The 19,563-nt window shown below is 44.0% G+C and overlaps 1 protein-coding gene across 1 annotated transcript; it reads right to left on the reverse strand.

Annotated features, from left to right (window-relative positions):
* Nucleotides 1–16,866: 16,866 nt before the first annotated feature.
* Nucleotides 16,867–19,563, reverse strand: LOC127313320 (uncharacterized). Its single transcript, XM_051343862.2, has 3 exons — nt 19,264–19,563; nt 18,448–18,593; nt 16,867–17,763 (listed from the first exon to the last, which is right to left on the reverse strand). The coding sequence occupies exons 1-3, from the start codon at nt 19,502–19,504 to the stop codon at nt 17,077–17,079; spliced, it is 1,074 nt and encodes a 357-aa protein (XP_051199822.1). The 5' UTR covers nt 19,505–19,563; the 3' UTR covers nt 16,867–17,076.

A 19,563-nucleotide genomic window follows, 5' to 3' on the forward strand; every position in this document is an offset into this window, starting at 1 on the left:
TGAACCGTCATTTGACGGGAGCAATTGTGTCAACACCCGGATTTTTAAGTCTGAATGCCTATTATGTCATACATCGCAATCCCAGGAATATTGTTGTTGCGAGGCATAATAGTTAAGTATCACAGTCATCATTCATTACAAACCATAAGTCTTACAAATTTCGAATTACATGATCCATATTACACGAATAGTTGATCTATCGATCAACGAACAAACACAAGTTCATAGTTCAACATAGCGGAAGCGTAAGATACAAGGATTCTCTAGTCCACAGGCGACCGCTTGACGTCGGAAGGCGCTTAGTTGTCGTAGGCGTCCTGCTGGTCATCTCCTTGTTCATCTTCATACTCTGGCCATTTGAATAGCCAGGGACAAAGCCGTGAGTACTTTAAGTACTCGCAAACTAATACTAATGTAAGTGCTAGACATTCTAGTATGGTTTGCTAAGCTCTAGTTTATTTGCATAAAGCTAGTTTTAGTTCACAAAGTTTGAGAAAAAGCTTATTCAAGTGCTAACTAACTCAAGTGGGAACATTAGTGTCATTCCCACCATTCAAGTGGTGATTTCAATTCAACTCACCACAAGTCATTTCACCATCATCTTTCAACAAAATTTTCAAAGATATGATATTGGAAACTGTATGGCCTTTCCAACCGTCCGTAACCGTGGACGCGGCTATTCGAATAGGTTTACACTCTGCAGAGGTTGCACACTTGTGCCACAACATTTGATTTCATCCGTCGGGATTACCCCGAATCATCGTAACACAGTACGCGGATCATCAACCATAACCTTTCACTTACAAATCCTAGTATGAGCACCTCTCCCCATGAGCTTGGCCTCCCAGTGAAGACCAACTGTCAACACAGGACTGCACAGGGCTTGGCCGTACAATTCACCTCAATTTCACATCATTTCTCAACAACGGAGGCAGCCTCAAGCGTAACCCCTATGACGTGTGTTCAGAGGGAACCCATACTAAGACACATAAACTTCCAGTTAGGCCCTACCCATAATCAGGTATTGTGGGGGTACTTAATAATTGGAAAGGTATCGCATTCAAACCAACATCATTGTTTATCAAAAATCACCATCTTCTCTTGGTCATATTCACCTTCAAAAATCATTCAATGGAATGTATCTTCATTCCGAGGTTTCAAATTCATTTCAAATTCACATTGTTCCCATCTAGAGTAGTCAAGTTTTATTTCATTAGCACTAGCTCTAAATCATGAGGGGTGCTATCTTGCTTTGCTTGGAAGAGACTAACTTCACTACTCTAGTAACCAACTTGTACTTTGACCAAAGTTAACTATAGAAGTAACTCATTTAGAAAACAAGTAAAACTTGTAAAGTAAAAAACTTGGGATAGGCTCATGTAAGAAAAGATAAGAATCATGGTGCCTTGCCCCAAGGGGCTTTGCACTTTGCAAGAATATTAGCTTGCCTTGGTAGTTCTCAAACTGTTCCTCCTCCTCCTCTTGGTAGCAACCTTCTTCTTCGGCGTACTCTCCGGTGCTATCGTCTAAATTTGAATACGAGTATAATTACTCACTAATTCAATGGCTATTCCATACATCACATATAAACACACAAACTATTCTATGCACACAAATAATCTACTTAGGGTGCATGGGTTGTGTGGTTTAAATAGAATTCACTTCTTTGTAATCCATATGTAAATGATAGTTTCCATAGGGTTCTTGAGAAATAATTTCCTCTCATTGAAATCTTCTTAAGATTTAATTTCTCCAACAATCATATATGAACTCATATTGACCTAAGTCAAATGTTCATCATCATCATTTGGAGAAATGATTTAAATGAGGTAGGTCACCTCATATCATTTAATATCACTACATATGATTTAAATCTCAAGTAATTCATATAAGAGAGTTTGGGACCAGGGGTCCAAACATCCCATGAATTCATGTGAGACAAGTTTAAATGAAGTACAAGACTCCACAATATTTACTTTAATAGTTTTGGACAATATCAACTAGTTAAACTAGTCAAATGATCCATTAATTAAACTAGGGCATGATCATGCAAAGTGACAACACCATTTTATTGCAGAAACAATTAGTGTAAGTCAAATGTGAGCTATTAGAGTTGGAATTAACTTAATATCTATTTTGGTTGATTTTTAATAATTATTTGAATAGGGAAAAGTCCCTGCCTTGTTAGTTTTATCACATTAATTCTACAAAGAATCTGGTCATGGGACTAGTGGCATGTTGTAGATAATTTCTCTAGCTTTCCAACAATATAAAGTTCATCAAATTTGGTTTAGCCAATTTAAATCTATTGAATTTCAAAGTGGCAGCAGTATTGAAATTATTTGAAATTAACTAAATTGAGTTTGAATTAAAAAGGCCGGCGGGAAAAGCTACTGGGCCAAATCATTTAAATAGGCCCAAGGCCAGCCCAGCCACGGTCCAGTGCCGCGCGGGCTGCCTGACAGTGGGGGCCACCCGTCAGTGGGTGTTAAACCCGAAACGGTATGGGCGAAGCTGGGGCGTAGGATTAGATCGAGATCTAACGGCCGTGGTTCATCGTCCCGCCGGCGAGAGGGGAGTTCACTGGCGGCTCAGGTAGGGGGTCGGAGGGCTTACGGTGGCTCCAGCTAGGGTTGGCAGTATGCGTGACGAAGTGGTGGACGACGGCGAAGCGGCTGGTAGCAGTGGCAGAGCTCAGGGTGGTCTGGTTCGCCGTCGATTTCTGCAGGGCTTCCGCGGCGGCGATCTTGCAATTGGCCCTTCTCCGGCGTGAATCCGATGAACGGTGGGGTGGTTGAGTGGCTGTGAGAGGTGGGGAGTCTGGTGGTGTGCTTGGATCAGCAAGGGGAGCTCTCCTTTTATAGCGTTGCTTGAGTGCTGCGGGGCAGGGTGGCGGTCGACCATGGCGTGGCGCTTCCGGTGGCTGGTCGAGCTAGGCGAGGGTGTAGCGGTGTTCTACGTGTCCAGGCGAGGCGAATGGCGGCGACAGCTTGGTCGGGGAGGGCCTGGTTGTGTCGCATTTCTTCCAGGTCTGTCGCGCCCGCGGCGGAGCAGGGTCTCCTTCTCCGGCGGCGGTGGGCGCGGGTCGTGGTCTGGCGGGTGTCTGGCGGCGTCCAGGTGTCGTGGTGATGCTCAAGGCGTCGAGAGCGGGTCCAGGGCGAGAGCGAGGTGGTGGCGCGGCGCGTGTACTGTGACGTCCGCGCGCATGTCCATGCGCGACGTCATCGGCATGGTGAGCGCGCTCTGGGCGCGCGTCGTCCGGCGTGTGTCGTCGTCCTCCTCGACAACGGCGAGTGTAGGCGGCGCTAGGGTGGTGTGCTGGTGCGGTTTGGCAAGGTGGCCACGGCCAGGGAAGAAGAAAGGGAGGGGAGAGCTCGACGTGTGTGGCATGGCCGGCATGGCCAAGCCCTAGCTTTCCCTCTCTCTCCCTAGCATGCTATTTGACATTAATTTGGTTTAAGGGGACCAGGGGACCATGTAGATTGTATTTGGAGTAGATTAGGTGGTGTAGATCACTATTTGCAATAGTTGCAAATAGTGCCCGATTTTGTAATTTGCAAAAATATCTAAATTTGAAATAATTCAAATGGTGAATCTTTTTGAAATGTGAGTGTTGATATAAGTTGTATTCGACCAGAGGTGATTTGAGGTGGTGGTGGAATTTTTAGAATTCAAGAATTGGCAAAAATGGCTAAGTGGAGAATGTTGCATATGTGAAAAAGTTGTGACTTTGGATGAGCCTTGCTCATGATCCAAGATGATTTTGGCATGGTGATCTTTACCAAAGTTGTTCACCTTGATGTTGACTTTGAAATGGTGCAAAGAGTTAGCAAGATTTGGTTTGGGAAAATTGAATGGCAAGGGCTCAAAGTAGTGATCAGACTATAATTGTCAATTTTGACCATTATCATATGTGAGCTAGTTTTGTGTTTGAATTTCATTTGAATTGTGATTCTTTGATTCCAAAAGTTGTAATAAGTATTTAATAACATTATTCAACTAATGGTGAGACCAAATAGGTCTAGGGTCAAAATTTATAAAAATGCCATAGGGCATATGTTAGGGTTTTTAGGGTTTTTCATTTTATGGATTTTCTTCCTCTTTGGTGTATTTGGTTGGTGATCTTAATATGATCACCTTAGGGTTTTAGAGCATCTCAAATACAAGTAAGAACAATCATCATGGCATATCACTCAAATGCACAAGTCCTATGCATGGTACTATATGCAAATTAAAAAGTTTTTGTTGGTTTGAAATTTTGCTTTCTGGAATTCTCTAACTTTTTTTTTATTGAAATTTGGGGTGTTACAAATTGATACAATGCTAGAGGAGTTCACTGAACCCAAGTAGGAGACCAAGGGGAAGGAAACCATGGAGGATGTGGTTCACACACCAGTTTATTCAGCTGGTGACTACATTAGTATTGATCCTCTTGAGCGTGAAACTACACCCGTTACACCTGGGAACTATCTCAGTAGTTCCTATAGGGGATATGAGGGTGGAGAGGAATCCGAAAACAATCAGCGTTCCGAGACTCCTATAGAAAACTCCACGGGTTGGCGTTGGGGGTCTGATACTGGAACTCATAGTACTTCAGTGTATTATGACGGGGAGATGAATGAGGACGCCACGACCCAGCACCAGAGCTATCCGTGGAATGGGGAAGAAGATGGAGGGTATCCGACACAGGTTGAGTCGGATACGAATGTTGGAAACACCTATGGTGGAGCTACAGGGGAGTACACCCGATGGGTGGACTATGATGCACTGAATGACCAGTTTGTGAACACTGATTTCTCCCTAGGATCATCATCTGATTCCGACTACCAGCCGACGGGGAAACCTTATGTTCCAGGTTCTATCAGGAGGACGACACGTTCGACCGGATGGAAGCCTGGGATGTACCGGGAGTGAAGATCGACTAGAGTCCACCAAGGAAGGCGGGACTACAATACACAAGTACCACGTGTATTGTAGTGTGTAATATTTGTAGAAAATTGTACATATACTTTAATAAGTGAGTTTGCATACTCACATCGACTTGAGTATTGTAATAAGACCACTTAAGTATGTATATACATGGTATATGTTTTGTATGATTTGGATTTGCTTCTTGATTTCCATTGCGTGACTAGTTCTGTGCACAAAGTTGAGCTCAGAAAACTTGCGCATGGAGTAATTATGAGTATCATCTTGTGTTGCAGAACTAGGGGGTTATGTCGGGACCGGTAGGAGAGGAGACAGAAGCACAGCGCATGGAGCGCGAGGCGAAGCAAAAGGAAGAGGCTGACGAAGCAGCTAGGAATCAGTTTCCACCACCACCACCCATGACGCAGCAGAACTTCGTTCAGTATATGCAGATGATGGAAGAGAGGCAACGTATCACGTTGGAGCAGCAGAATAAATTCTTCCAGGAGCTGCTGCAACAGAACAGGGTGGAGAGACCCGAGAATCAGGGAGTCACTTTATCAGACTTCCAGAACACCAAGCCTATATCTTTCGCATACGCGCCCGAGCCAATGGACGCGGAGGATTGGCTTATGGACACCGAGCGAAAGCTCAATACTGTTGGTTGCAACGACCAGGAGAAGGTTCGTTATGCTACACACTTGTTGTGTGGACCCGCCGCATCATGGTGGGACAACATCGTAGCCATTTATCCGGCTGGAAAAGTGTTTACCTGGGAGGAGTTTGCGAGGAAGTTCAGGGAATCCAATGTTCCTGAAAGCATTGTGGAACTGAAGCGTCGAGAATTTGAAAGTCTCGAGCAGAAGGATAAGGCCATCCTGACTTATGTCAGGGAATTCTCAAAGCTGTCCCGGTACGCTGTTGAAGAAGTCAACACCGAGGACAAGAAAAAGAAGAGGTTCTTGCGGGGGTTAAGTCCCCAGTTCAAGGTACAACTCCGTATGATGAGAGCGACTGAGTTCCAAGAGTTGGTGGATGCAGCCATCACTCTTGAAGATGACTTTAAACAGCTGCAAGAGGAGAAGAGGAAGAAGGCCAAGTTTGAGCCTAAGAGGTTTGTCAGTAACAAGCCCAATACCAGCTTGAGTTTCAAGCCAAGATACAACAACAACAACAACAACAACAACAACAGCAACTACTACGGTAGCAGGAAGAACCAAGCATTTCAGACTGCAAATCAAATAGTTTGCAGAAGCTGTGGATTCACAGGACATTTTGCCAAGGATTGCAAGAAGCCAAGGATCATATGCTTTGGTTGTCGTCAGGAGGGCCACATGCTGAAGGACTGCCCCAAAAGAAATACTGGAGGAGGTCAGTCAAGAGGAGGAGGAAGCCGTGGAGGAAACAATGGAGGGAATTGGAAGAACAAGAAACCCTTCGGCAAATTGAACTGCACCAGCCTGGAGGAGGTGGTCAACTCCGATCAGGCAGTGATAGGTACGCTCCAGATACTCACTCATCCTGGCAAAGTACTTTTTGATACTGGTGCAACTACATCATTCATTTCTCAGCAATTCATTATCAAACATGGGATTAGTTGCACTAAGTTAGATACACCCATAACTATACTTTCCGCGGGGGGAATGATAGTAGTAACCCATACCAAACAAAAACAAGTCATCATGATCAATAAATGCGAGTTCGACGCAGACCTATTCATTTTACCAATGAAGGACATTGATGTCATCCTTGGTATGAACTGGTTAGAAGCTAATGGAGCACTGATCGACTGTGTGAACAAGACTCTGTCTTTGAAAAGCCCCGATGGAAGTAGAATGATCTACCAAGGAGACAAGCATACCCAGATAGAAGTCGAGCTACAGCTGAACAGCATGAAGGAGGTGAAATTGGAAGATATACCTGTAGTAAATGAATTCCAGGATGTGTTTCCTAAGGAATTACCTGGAATGCCACCAGATAGGGAGATAGAATTCACTATCGACCTAATTCCAGGAACAGCTCCGATTGCTAAAGCACCATATAAGATGGGGCCTAAGGAGTTGAAAGAACTTAAGGAGCAATTGGATGACTTGGAACAAAAAGGATTCATACAAGAAAGTGTTTCACCATGGGGATCACCTGTGATCTTCGTAGATAAAAGAGATGGAGGTAGAAGGATGTGCGGAGACTACAGAAATTTGAACAATGTCACAATCAAGAACAAGTATCCACTTCCAAGAATACAAGATCTATTCGATCAAGTTAGAGGCGCGGGAGTCTTTTCCAAAATTGATCTAAGATCCGGTTATCATCAGATTAAGATCAAGAAGGAAGATGTTCCGAAAACAGCCTTTGTCTCAAGGTATGGACATCATGAATACCTTGTAGTGCCTTTTGGATTAACCAATGCCCCAGCAATTTTCATGAATCTCATGAATAAGATTTTCATGCCATATCTAGACAAGTTTGTCATCGTATTCATTGATGATATCTTGATCTATTCCAAAGACAAAGCCGAACATGATGAACATCTGAGGTTAGTGTTGCAAACACTAAGAGAACATCAACTCTATGCCAAGTTTAGCAAGTGTGAATTTTGGCTAGATCAAGTGGAATTTCTGGGTCATGTCATTAGCAAAGATGGAATAGCTGTTAACCCGAGTAAGGTAGCAGCAGTTCTAGAATGGGAAGCACCCAAGACTGTCAAGGAAATCCGAGGATTCCTAGGAATGGCAGGATACTATCGGAGATTCATTGAAGGATTCTCCAAGATAGCAGGACCAATGAAGAAGCTGTTAAGGAAGAACACACCATTCGTGTGGTCAGAGGAGTGTGAGAAGAGTTTTCAAACTCTGAAAGAGAAACTTACCACGGCACCGGTGTTAGCAGTTCCTGAAGTTGGCAAGGATTACACCGTGTACTGTGACGCATCCAAGCATGGATTGGGTTGCGTACTCATGCAAGATCGGAAAGTAATATCTTATGGATCGAGGCAACTCAGACCTCATGAAGTGAACTATCCAACACATGACTTGGAATTAGTAGCAGTTGTATTTGCACTTAAAACATGGAGACATTTTCTCTTTGGAGCCAAGTGTGAGCTCTATACGGATCACAAGAGTCTCAAGTACTTCTTCACTCAGAAGGAACTCAATATGAGGCAGAAAAGATGGCTTGAACTGATCAAGGATTATGATTTGACCATCAATTATACTCCAGGAAAGGCCAATGTTGTAGCAGATGCCTTGAGTAGGAAGAGCACCGGAGGAGTGGAACAAGAGTTATCACCGGAGTTGAGGAAGGAAATAAGTCAAGCCCAGATACAACTTTGGGAGAAAGAAGCTCATGAAGGACTAACGGCTTTACAAGTAGCCGATGAGCTAAATGTCAACCTGAAGAATGAGATAATGATGGGTCAGTTGGACGATCCATTCATCGTGGAGGAGATGAGAAGGATAGATGAAGGAAGACCATCAGAATTTCATCGAGGAGAATCGGGATCATTATGGTTCCAAAAGAGGATTTGTGTTCCTGATATTGCTGAAATCAAGGAAGTAATACTCCGGGAAGCCCATCAAACACCATATTCCATACATCCGGGAAGTACAAAGATGTACATGGATCTAAAAGAGCTATTCTGGTGGAACAACATGAAGAGAGAAATAGCACAGTATGTGGCAGAGTGCCATACCTGCCAAAGGGTGAAAGCTAAACACCAGAGTTCGGCAGGGAAGTTACAACCTTTACCCATTCCAGAATGGAAATGGGAGGAGATAGGAATGGATTTCATCACCGGACTACCCATGACCAATAAAAAGAAGGACATGATATGGGTAATCGTGGACCGGTTGACGAAAAGTGCACACTTCTTAGCGGTAAATCAGCAGGATAAAGGAGAGAAACTCATCGATCTTTACATCAAAGAGATCGTGAGTAAACATGGAGTGCCCAAGAAGATCGTGTCGGATCGAGGATCCGTGTTCACGTCAGCATTTTGGAAGCAACTACATGAAGCTTTAGGATCTAAGTTGGATTATAGTACCGCCTATCATCCTCAGACAGGTGGACAAACCGAGAGAACTAACCAGATCCTAGAGGATATGCTTAGGGCTTGTGCCCTAGACTTCGGAGGATCATGGGAGGAGCATTTACCACTAGCAGAGTTTTCATACAACAACAGCTATCAAAGTAGCATCAAGATGGCACCGTTCGAAGCTTTGTATGGAAGGAAGTGTAGATCACCCTTATGCTGGTATGAAGTTGGAGCAAGCAAGGAGTTTAATCCTGATTATGTCAAGGAAAAGCAACAAATTATTGACATTATAAGAGATAGGCTCAAGATAGCCCAGAGCCGACAGAAGAGTTATGCCGATCAAAAGAGAAGAACATGGGAGCCACAAGTTGGAGACATGGTATACCTCAAGGTGAGCCCGATGAAAGGACTTCAGAGATTTGGAGTAAAGGGAAAGTTAAGCCCGAGGTACATCGGACCTTTCAAGATTCTGAGTCAAAACCGAGGATTAGCCTTTGAATTGGAACTACCGGGAAGGTTATCTCAGGTTCACAACGTATTCCATGTATCGCAACTCAGAAAGTGTTTAAAGACCCCAGATGAACCAGTATCACATGAAGAGCTCGAGTTACAACCAGATTTGACCTACATCGAGAAGCCAGCGAAGATTCTCGAGGAGAACTGGAAACAACTCAGGAATCGAGCCATAAAATACTGCAAGATACAATGGAAGCATCATCCCGAGAGGGAAGCCACCTGGGAAAAGGAGGAAGACCTGAGGAAAACATATCCCGAACTCTTCAGGTATTACAACCACAACTTCGGGACGAAGTTTTCTTTAAGGGGGAAAGGCTGTAATGTCCCAGGTTTAGAGACGATCGAGGGGTAGATTTTAGAAAGGGATGTGCATTGCATTGTAAATTACGGGGAAATTTCGCATTTTTAAAACAAAACTGCATCGAAGGGGAACAGGTTTCTCTCTCGACATCCTACAGGGTTAGGGTTTCGAGAGTGCGATGAACTTGTTCCTACTTATCTAAATTAGGGTTTTGAGAAGAGAGAAGAGATATTGCATTGAAATCTTAAGTTGCATGATTGAATTCTAAATTAAGTTGTATGATTGAATTCAAACCAAATTTGAATTTGAATTTCAAATTCAAACATCAAATGGATAATCCATAATTCAAACTTGAGTTAATTCAAGAAATAATTATAAATAATCAAGAATATAATTAATACAACAATTATATAAAGCTCATTAAGGAAAATGGGAGCTTTATTGATTATCACACATAATACAATGTCATTTACAATATCCAGAATAGTAATATGAAATATTACAACACATTACATAAATTGACAAAATGGAAGAAAGAAAATAAGGAAAATTACAAGAGAATGATTCTATCCTAAATACTACAAAGAAATCTTCACTTGAACTTGGATTGGATGATCTTCATATCCATCTGGATCATCAGATTGATCCCTGCATAAACCAAAGCAAAATCAAGTTATGCCAAGTGGCAGGTTAGAAAGAAATGGAAATGGTGGATAATACCAAGTTCTGCCGAGCTGATCCACCAAATGGACCAAGTCCCAAGCTTGGTACATTCACACACACAGGCTGCACACACAGCATGTGTGCATGCAGTACACACACACAGCAAGAGAGGAGTCACCAACACATGCCAGGCTCAGTTGTCGACTAGGGAAGCAATGGCTGGCCACATATAAGCTTTTCACAGCCAAAACCCTAGCCATTTGCTTCATCCATCGACAGGCAGTAGAGTAAGTGACTAGCTAGCAAGAACAGCTCAAGAACACCAAGAACAGATGAACAGCTAAAGCTGTCTCATCCACTCCACAATCACCAGAAATTAAACCAAGATCACAAGCTCACAAGGAGGAGCAGGACAAGCACCAGCTCATCCCTGAATCAAACCAACCAATCAGAAGAAATCCTCTACATCAACAACTCAATCTAGGAGCTGGAGTGAGGTATACACAAGAATCATGAGCAAGCATCTGTCTTGCTCATAAATAAGTATGTGCATCAAACACACACAAGCAAAAGGGAGTGAGTACCCTGTTTGTATCATCATCTGGCTACTAAGCCTTTTGGTGCAAGCAAATTAGAGAACAGTAAGAGGGAAATTACCAAGGGAACACTGGCATGTCAACAAGATGACATACCAGAGAAATCCAACCTGGATTAATCCCTAACTAGCCATTCAAAATCATCTAGCACCTAAAGCCTAGCAAGCCATCAGACATTAGACAGATTATGTCTATTTTTGTTGTCAACAGCAAAGGTAACTGGAAAACCAACATGGTTTCTTCCAGTGAGAGATTCACCAAATCACAGCAAGCCAACCAAGGTGGGAGCTACCCTAACAGCAAAGCATGGCTGTCAGGGCCACCTCAACCACTTCACAAAATCCCACAGATAAGCCATGCACAAATATCATTACCCAGATGGGTTCAAAAGGGAGCTAGGGTACCCAACAGATGTTGGCATCCCTCTAGCTCAATTTAATTAACTGTAAGATGATCACCACTGCAAGCAGTTCACATCATTTATCCACTTAGCCAAGCAAGACAACACAGATAAATGAATATTCAAGAAATCAACACACCAGAGCTTTGCAGTGGATCCAATTGATCACTGCAAGCAACAGCAATTGCTTGAGCCAACCACATCACACACCAGCACAGATATGTGTGTCACATGCACACCGAGAGGAGCACCAGATAAGCACAGGCAGCTAGCAAGCATGCAATCAACAAGCAAGTGGTGATCAATTGATCACCAGAGCCTGTTAAAGCATGCCAAGGCATGCTAGAATTACTCACAGGCACCACACTGGAATTATATGAATACAAATCACAGATAATCAACAGATGCTTCACAGATAAGTAAATATCAATCCATGATTGCATCCAGAGCACATCAAAGGCATGATGAGCCACTGGATCAAGATGCACAAGCAAGGCACATATCGAATCCTTATTTAATCACACTATTAAGCCACAGTGATGCTCAATTGAGCACAATCATACATCTGAGCACCAGAATAAGCCACCATGGCTCTGGCACTTGCATAATTGCAAGAAATGGCACACTGTAAACTAGCCAGGGTATCACACATGAATACATTTGAACTATGGCAAGTGTAGCAACTAGAATGAGGCACATAACAGGAATTCAGTAAGAACAGCAAGCACTAGCACGGCCTAGGTAACACTGGCCAAGGCCAGTAGGGCCACTAGCAAGCCAGTAGACCATGGGCATCATTGGATGCTCATGAGCAATTACAGGAGGGCCACAGTAGGAGATCACCATGAACAGAAGTAGCTAAGAAGCACGCGGTAAGAGCACGGCCCGGCAAGCATGGCGATGGCGGCAAGACAAGCAAGCATGGCAGTAGCAGCACAGCAAGCAGCATACGCATAGCAGTGGCGCACGACACAGCATCTCCATGGGGAGAGGCAGGCCAATCACTGGAGCAGAGCGCAGAGAAGGAAGAAGGAGGGGAATAATGGAGGCGTGTACCTGGAGCGGAGCACCCGACGTGCCATGGCGGCACAGCGGCACAGGCCACCCACGGCAGCGCCAAGCCGCACCTAGCCTGGCGTCGCCGAGCAAGAGCGCCCCAGCACCGCCACGGCAACATCCACGGCGGCGTCACGACACCAGAAGCGCCGGTGAGCAACGCATCACCGTGCGGGCGAACGCGATGGGAGCAGACGAAGGAGAAGACGAGGTCCAGATCGAGCCGGTGGACCTGATGTGCCGTCGTGAGACGGTTCAGATCCGCCGCATCTCGTCGCCGGAGTTGGCCGGAGATGGCCGGAGTAATTCGGCGAAGGGGGGCGGCGACACGAGGATCACCAGAGCTCGAAGGGGTTAGGGTTCGCGACCGCGTGGGGAAGAAAGGGGTCGGTGCGACCAACCGAGCCCAAGTTGCTCGGGTTAGGGTTAACCCGCTGGGTCACCCTGACAGGTGGGCCCAGGGGCAAAATAGAAATTTCACATTTTTAAATAAACCAGAAACTTGGAAAATAAATAGAAAATGTTTAAAAGCTCTAAAAAAATAATTAAAAATATGAAAATTGATCAGCATAAAATTCTCTATCTGAATAAAATGTCAAAGGGAATTTTTGAAGAAAAATAAGAATAAGTCTTAATTTGATGATTTAAATAATCATTTAAATCACTCATTTTATTTTCAATAATGAAAATAAGTCCATTAATGCATATGGACTTTAAAAACACCTTGACAACATTTCAAGGTTGTATTCTACTTTAAATAAAGTATCCCCAAATTATTCTTAGTATTAACCTCTCCCATGAAATAATAACGACATCGGAAGGGGGGAACAAACCCTAAAACTGGAATCATGCATAATTGCTTCTTTAACCATTGCCCTTATCGGACAATGATGCTATTTTTCAGAAACAGAGGACAAGGGTCAGTCCACACCATCCAACTGCAAAACTTTGCAGTGTTCAGGCAAGTTCATCACTTGCTCATGTCATTTGAGTATCTTTATCAAATTACTTGCAAAGTACTATGGTTATCGCTATTGCATAAAAACCAAAACCACTATTTTCATAACTATGAATATGACTATGTGGTGGGCAATGGAACCATGGATTGTGTTGAAATGGTGGAGGTTCCATTGCAAGGGTTTATATCCATCTAGGATTAAACAACAAATGTCGTCCAGTGATTCTTGTGCCGTAATACCCGTGTTAACCATAAGATATGGAGTGGGACGGAATAGTCAATCGTATTTCCACCTCTTGTACATCAACGGATGCGCTTACCGTAGCAGTTGTATCTTGCGAGAACAACCGGAGGGTGGGGATCCCATTCTAATTCCCCACGGTAATGCGGTCTATGATGGGTTGCAGCTGTCGGCGAAGGAGTTTATGGTAGAGCCCAGAACTGTTGTCGTGGTCGGGGTCCACCCTGAAATTACGGGAATAATGGGACCGGCGAGGACCTGTGGTCGGGGTTTTGCAACAAAGGGTGGGTGTGCGAGGTAGCGGAGGAATATGATTGGCTATGACCTTATACCAGGCCTCACACCATAGGAAGTGTGGACGGGAAAGCTGCCCGGTTGGCACCAAGGTTAAGATCTCTTATGGGTAAAGCAACACACCTCTGCAGAGTGTAAAGAACCGTGACCTGTCACTCCTCGTTCGGGATATGGAACTGCGAACGCGGCCGGAAAGGAGCTCCATGAAGTTCTAGTAAACCGGTGAAGGCTGACGGACATAGCTCTTTGAAATAAAAGCAATCTCTTGAAGAAATGTTTATCAAAACCTGCATTGGTATTAGACTTTCTGGTCTAATATCATAGCTAGTGCATTAAACACCTCTTATCTATAATGAACTTGTTGAGTACGCTCGTACTCATCCCACTCTTAAATCCCTTGCTTAGATTGTCTGAATCGTCTGGAGGAGGACTACGACAACCCTGAAGGAGCCGAGATCATCGGCTATGAAGAACCAGACCTCTCTGGAGGTATTGAAGGTGTAGACTACCTCATAGTCTACGGAACCGGGGAGGCTTCCGGAGGAGATCAAGCCTAGAAGCATCGAGTAGTAGTAGTAGCCGAGCAGCCCGAACTCTTAATACTTAGCTGCTCGAGAGAATAGATGTATAACTTAATGAGACTTCTATATTGTAAGCTAAGTTGGGTTCGCCTCGAACCCAGGAGTATTCCTCTTAGGACCCAAGATGAGCTCCGAGACGATATGTGTATTATGTTTGTAATAATAAATGAATGAGTTATGTACCTGCTATGTTCTGTTGTACTACTTTGAGGGATGTAATATTTGCGGAATGGTACTTCGTGAATGTTATATCAACGACTGGCATACTACAACATGCAGTGGTATGCAGGGTCACCACACCATCCCTAACATGCATGGTGGAAACGACGTGTTCGCCATCACCGAGTTTGATAGTACGTGTGAATGACCTGGGTTTTCAACCAGAGGCTAGAAGTCGGAGTATCACCACCAAATCAAAGAATGTACCATTCACGCGCATTTGCCAAGGTCTCTTAGCCATACTACCTGGCTTTGGCAAATTGTAGAAAAAACACGAACGCGCGAAAAACACCCAACATGGTCAAGAGCCGGACGGATTGATATGTGGTAAAATGGAAGGATGGGAGGTGGATTGTGGGTTGATTTCAACAAATTAGAGGGTTCTAAATACACCAACAATATATGATAAACAAGATATAATGATCTTGTCTAAACATATTTTGATCCCAAGGTCCATAACTTGGTGTCCATGTGTTTCATTGAGGATGGGTTTTCATCAGATATTTGAAAATGTGGGCCAACGAAAGTCGCTTAAGACACATGCGAGAGGCTCGATAAACAAGGAGACTAAAGTTTGCAACTAGTTGGGCCCCACACCCTATGTCGCATGTCGCATTTCCAAGTATTCAAAAAAAATTGAAATAATTGATGACCATTGTTTATGTTGTATCTAGTGAATCTACAATTCTGGTCCCAGAATATCACAATTTGTGGCCTGCACAAAAAAATTATGTGTGAATAACACGAGGGCATGATACTCACTTAGCCTTTTTCTTTTTTTGCACAAATCACATATGGTCATATTTTAATCAAACTTTTGTAAATGTGCACGTACATCGTACCAATGTCCATGATTTATTTCACATTTTTTGAAAGCTCGCAAGTGCATCATACAATAATGCAATAATAAGGTGCAGGGGCAAATACTTGCTGAATATTGGCATTCCGAAAAATATCCACATGACCCTTTACGTAGAGCTAGAGGAAAGCAGTGGGATGAAGTGCACTCGCATATTGACTACTTGACCGGAGTAGTGCCCGAAGAAGATCTTGCCATACGCATGTAACACATGGTCAATGGCGTTAAAACTTGCAGCGTGTGATTAGGGATTACAGAGCATGCGGTTGTGTCCATGTGGTGTGCATCTGTGGTGGTGTGCAGGTCAATGCGTGTTCACACATGTTTTTCCGTTCCAACTTGAAATGACCGTAAATAAAAGAAATTAAAACAGGGAGTGGAGTGTTCAGTGCTCCATCCAGCATGATCATTTCCTACAAGGACATGCACTAGAAAAGAAAATGTGTGGACCTGCTGTTCCCTCTCTGGTATATTACTCCCCCCTTTCAAAATAAGTGTCACATTTTAGTTTAAGATAGGCAGTATATGTAACCTGCTAAGCTGAAAAGAAAAGGGATCATGATACATGAGCACTTAGGTGGAAAATTATCACGCCTGTATTACACCAACTCCCGGTTCTGAAGCCCATGGTTCTACTCCATCTGTTCCATGAAGATTGTCTGAGATTTGTTAATATTTAGATGTATGTAGATGCTATGTAGTGTCTAGATACATTTAAATTTTGACAAATCTTTTACAACCTTCCTTGAACGGATGGAGTATCTCAAACTTGGCCCTCCAAATGGAACTGCCCCACGTACAGATGATCCTTTTCATCTCCCTGTTCCGGAGTACTACAGTCTTTTCACAGGCTCGCTGGGAGTCAGCAAGTTCATGAACCAGACGCACGCGGAGTCACTCATTAGATGCATAGGTTCAGTGGATTAGTTAATTTATCAGTCTAACCAAAGTTGACCAGAAAACTGTTAACCTTTTATCTCTGCTGAATGTAGTCTTGCCAGCCAAAAATGACATATCCTTTGACCTTCTGTTTGACACAGCAGAAGGTTCCAGAAACCAAGGTTATTCCAGTCCATGAAATGCTCATGGATTTGGACCGTGCCACAGTGGAGAGTGGGAAAAAGTAGGTCATGCTTGAGTACTAAACTACTAATCCATCTGACCCACAGTAAGTACAAAGGATCTGGCAACTGCAAGAATGCCTTCCATGGACTGTCCAAGAGGCAAGAGCTCACGGCGAAGAATTTAGAAACTGGTACTACAGCTTCAACTGTATCCAAAAATTGCTTTTAGACCTGCCTATACAGTACTACTATCATCTGCAGATTATTTAAGTAAGAACAAACCATACATTTACACCATAAACGAGTTCCATTTGAGATGTACATTGTTTGCAATTATGTACAGGTTGGCAACAGCACTGCCTGTTGCAGTTGTGCATGGAGCAACATCTACGCGCTGTCCTGCTTCGGTTTCTGGCTGAGCTCAGAGTAATCCCCTCCCATCAGCTGCAGTATCTCGGTCCAGAGGCAAGAAGGATCGGTTGACACCGCATCACTGATGAGCTCTGTGCTACAGGAAGCAACAGCCCAGTATCCCGCCCTGATCTCGCTTAACAGCTGTTCATAATCCCAGGCTGCATGCCCCACAAAGAATCTCAGGTCCTCGGTTCTAATCGCACCGCTCTTCATCAGAACACCGGCCTTCTCCAGCTCAGTTCGAAAGCCGAAGCAGATGCCTGGTATCACCTCCTCAAACCCCTTGAGGCGTGAGCTGTCTTTGGTACGTACCAAGAACATGCTCATGTCAACGGGGCCTCCGAAGAAGAGGGCGCAGTCCCCGAAAGGGGTTGTTTGGTCTCGGAATGATGATGGATTCACATTCTTGATCTTTGTATAAAGTGGACGGTTCAGGATGACTCCAAATGGGCCATCAAAGGTACCTCTTGTCCCAAGTCTGAGCAGGAGAATAACGGTTCTTTCGAAGATGCTGTCGTCATCGAGCACCTCCGTAGCTACCAAGACACACCCTGCCTCCGGCATTGTAATAGGGTGAGCCCATTTTTGAGGGAGCTGGTGTACTGATTCTTCAGAAGATGCCTTCGACTCTCCAGGAACACTTGGATCTATCAATAGCTCCTGATCCAAGGATTTAAAATGGTAAAGCAGAAAAGAAATGGACAAATACTATGATATAACCAAAGTTGGTTAGAAAGTACTAGCTTTGCTTCTCGTTTCTTTTGAAGAACTTTAGCTCTGTGCTAATAACAATTCAGAACTCACCTGAAGGAATATTTACAATGTAACAAGGTTTGAGAAACAACAGCTAATCTAATGAAAATTTTGATGTACAGAGAACTGCATAAGGTACCAGAGAGGATTCATTTGCAGAATGCTATTAACATTTTTTGCACGGAGAGTTTTTTGGAGCCTACATTTGAATGCCAAAATATCAAGAAATAAGGGAAATCATAAATTTCTACTCCGTACGATAAGTCATGTTCTAATGTAACACCCCATTGGAGACATTGTGCACTTGTATCTTCTTTTGAATATGCTATAGTATATCACTATAGCATTAGCTTGTTTTAAAAAAACACTATAGCATTAGCAGCAGCCATAATATATTTATACATTATCATATACAACCAGTGAAACTAGCTAAGATTGATGCATTATTACCAATTTCTTGACAGATATGTAATGTCAGGAATTGATAATGAATTTCTAGATGACCTAAATGCATGTCAAACTGTAGATAATTAGAACCTAAATAAAAGGTATGTGCACTACGGATTGTCGCTACAGATGTGCCGCCCTCACCTGTTCCCGTCGCACAAGGTTTGCTCTGACATCTCTCCAGTAATTGCTGTTTGAAATATTAATAGGCTCAGTGGAATTTGATTCATCTGGTGGTTCGTTCAATCCATCAGAGCTGTCTCCTGTTGGAACAGATGCATCACCACTTCCTGCATGAAGAAGTCACACAACTGAGACCAGGTAATCGTTCTGGTTCACGCTTTTCACTACAACATAAATATATCACACCATGAATAAACACTGATTTATATAGGCGATACTAGAGAACCTGAAGTTCCCCTATCCACTGGTTTCACTTGAAACTTAGCACCTGATGATGTTCTCCCATTATATTCAATCAAAGTAGCCCAGGCCAGTCTATCGAAGTAAACACACATTATAACTTCGCAATTGGGGGAAATCCATCCAAATTATATCACGCAACTACTAGCTCAATTCCACAACTGTAAAGACGAAATCACCCCTAGGGAAGCATCATGATTACAAGGTTCATCCACTACGCAAAACTTAACACTCATTAGGAATTTCCATCTGAAGCCACTAGTATCAACAATAGCCAGTGCCTAATCATCCAATTCTGCCAGCTAGACCCAAATCTCCACCTCTCTCTTGTCGGTCAAATTCACCAAAACCAACGCCAGCATGCACAATTGGCACCTGTCGAAAAATCGACTTGAAACCCCCAACCGCAAAAAATCTACTCGTACGAAAATGGTTCGATCGTTTCCACATCCTAATCGCGCGAAGACCACACAATTCCGGCTCTAGCTGCGCCAGTTCGCATCGAGAACATCAGATACTCAACGGAGAGATCCTCACCTGACGACGACGCCTTGCTCTTGGCTTCCTCGTCCTCGCTGCCGCCGGCCCCGTGGATGCCTCTCCTCCCCGACGCACGCACCGCCACGAGCGGCCTTACCGCCGGGCCACGCCTCCGGCACGAGGACCACGGGCCCGTCTTGCCGGCGGCGGCGGCGAGGGGAGCCCCAGCCCGAGTCGCCGGGGCGGGGCGAGTCGGCGTCAGGCACGGCCCGCCGGCCTTCATGTTGAGGGCCCACATGTCCGTGGGAGTGGAATGTGGAAATGGAGAAGTGGTGGAACCGCACGAGCAGGAGGCTG

This window comes from Lolium perenne, chromosome 1 (assembly GCF_019359855.2).
Source record: "Lolium perenne isolate Kyuss_39 chromosome 1, Kyuss_2.0, whole genome shotgun sequence".
In the NCBI taxonomy this organism is placed as follows: Eukaryota; Viridiplantae; Streptophyta; class Magnoliopsida; order Poales; family Poaceae; genus Lolium; species Lolium perenne.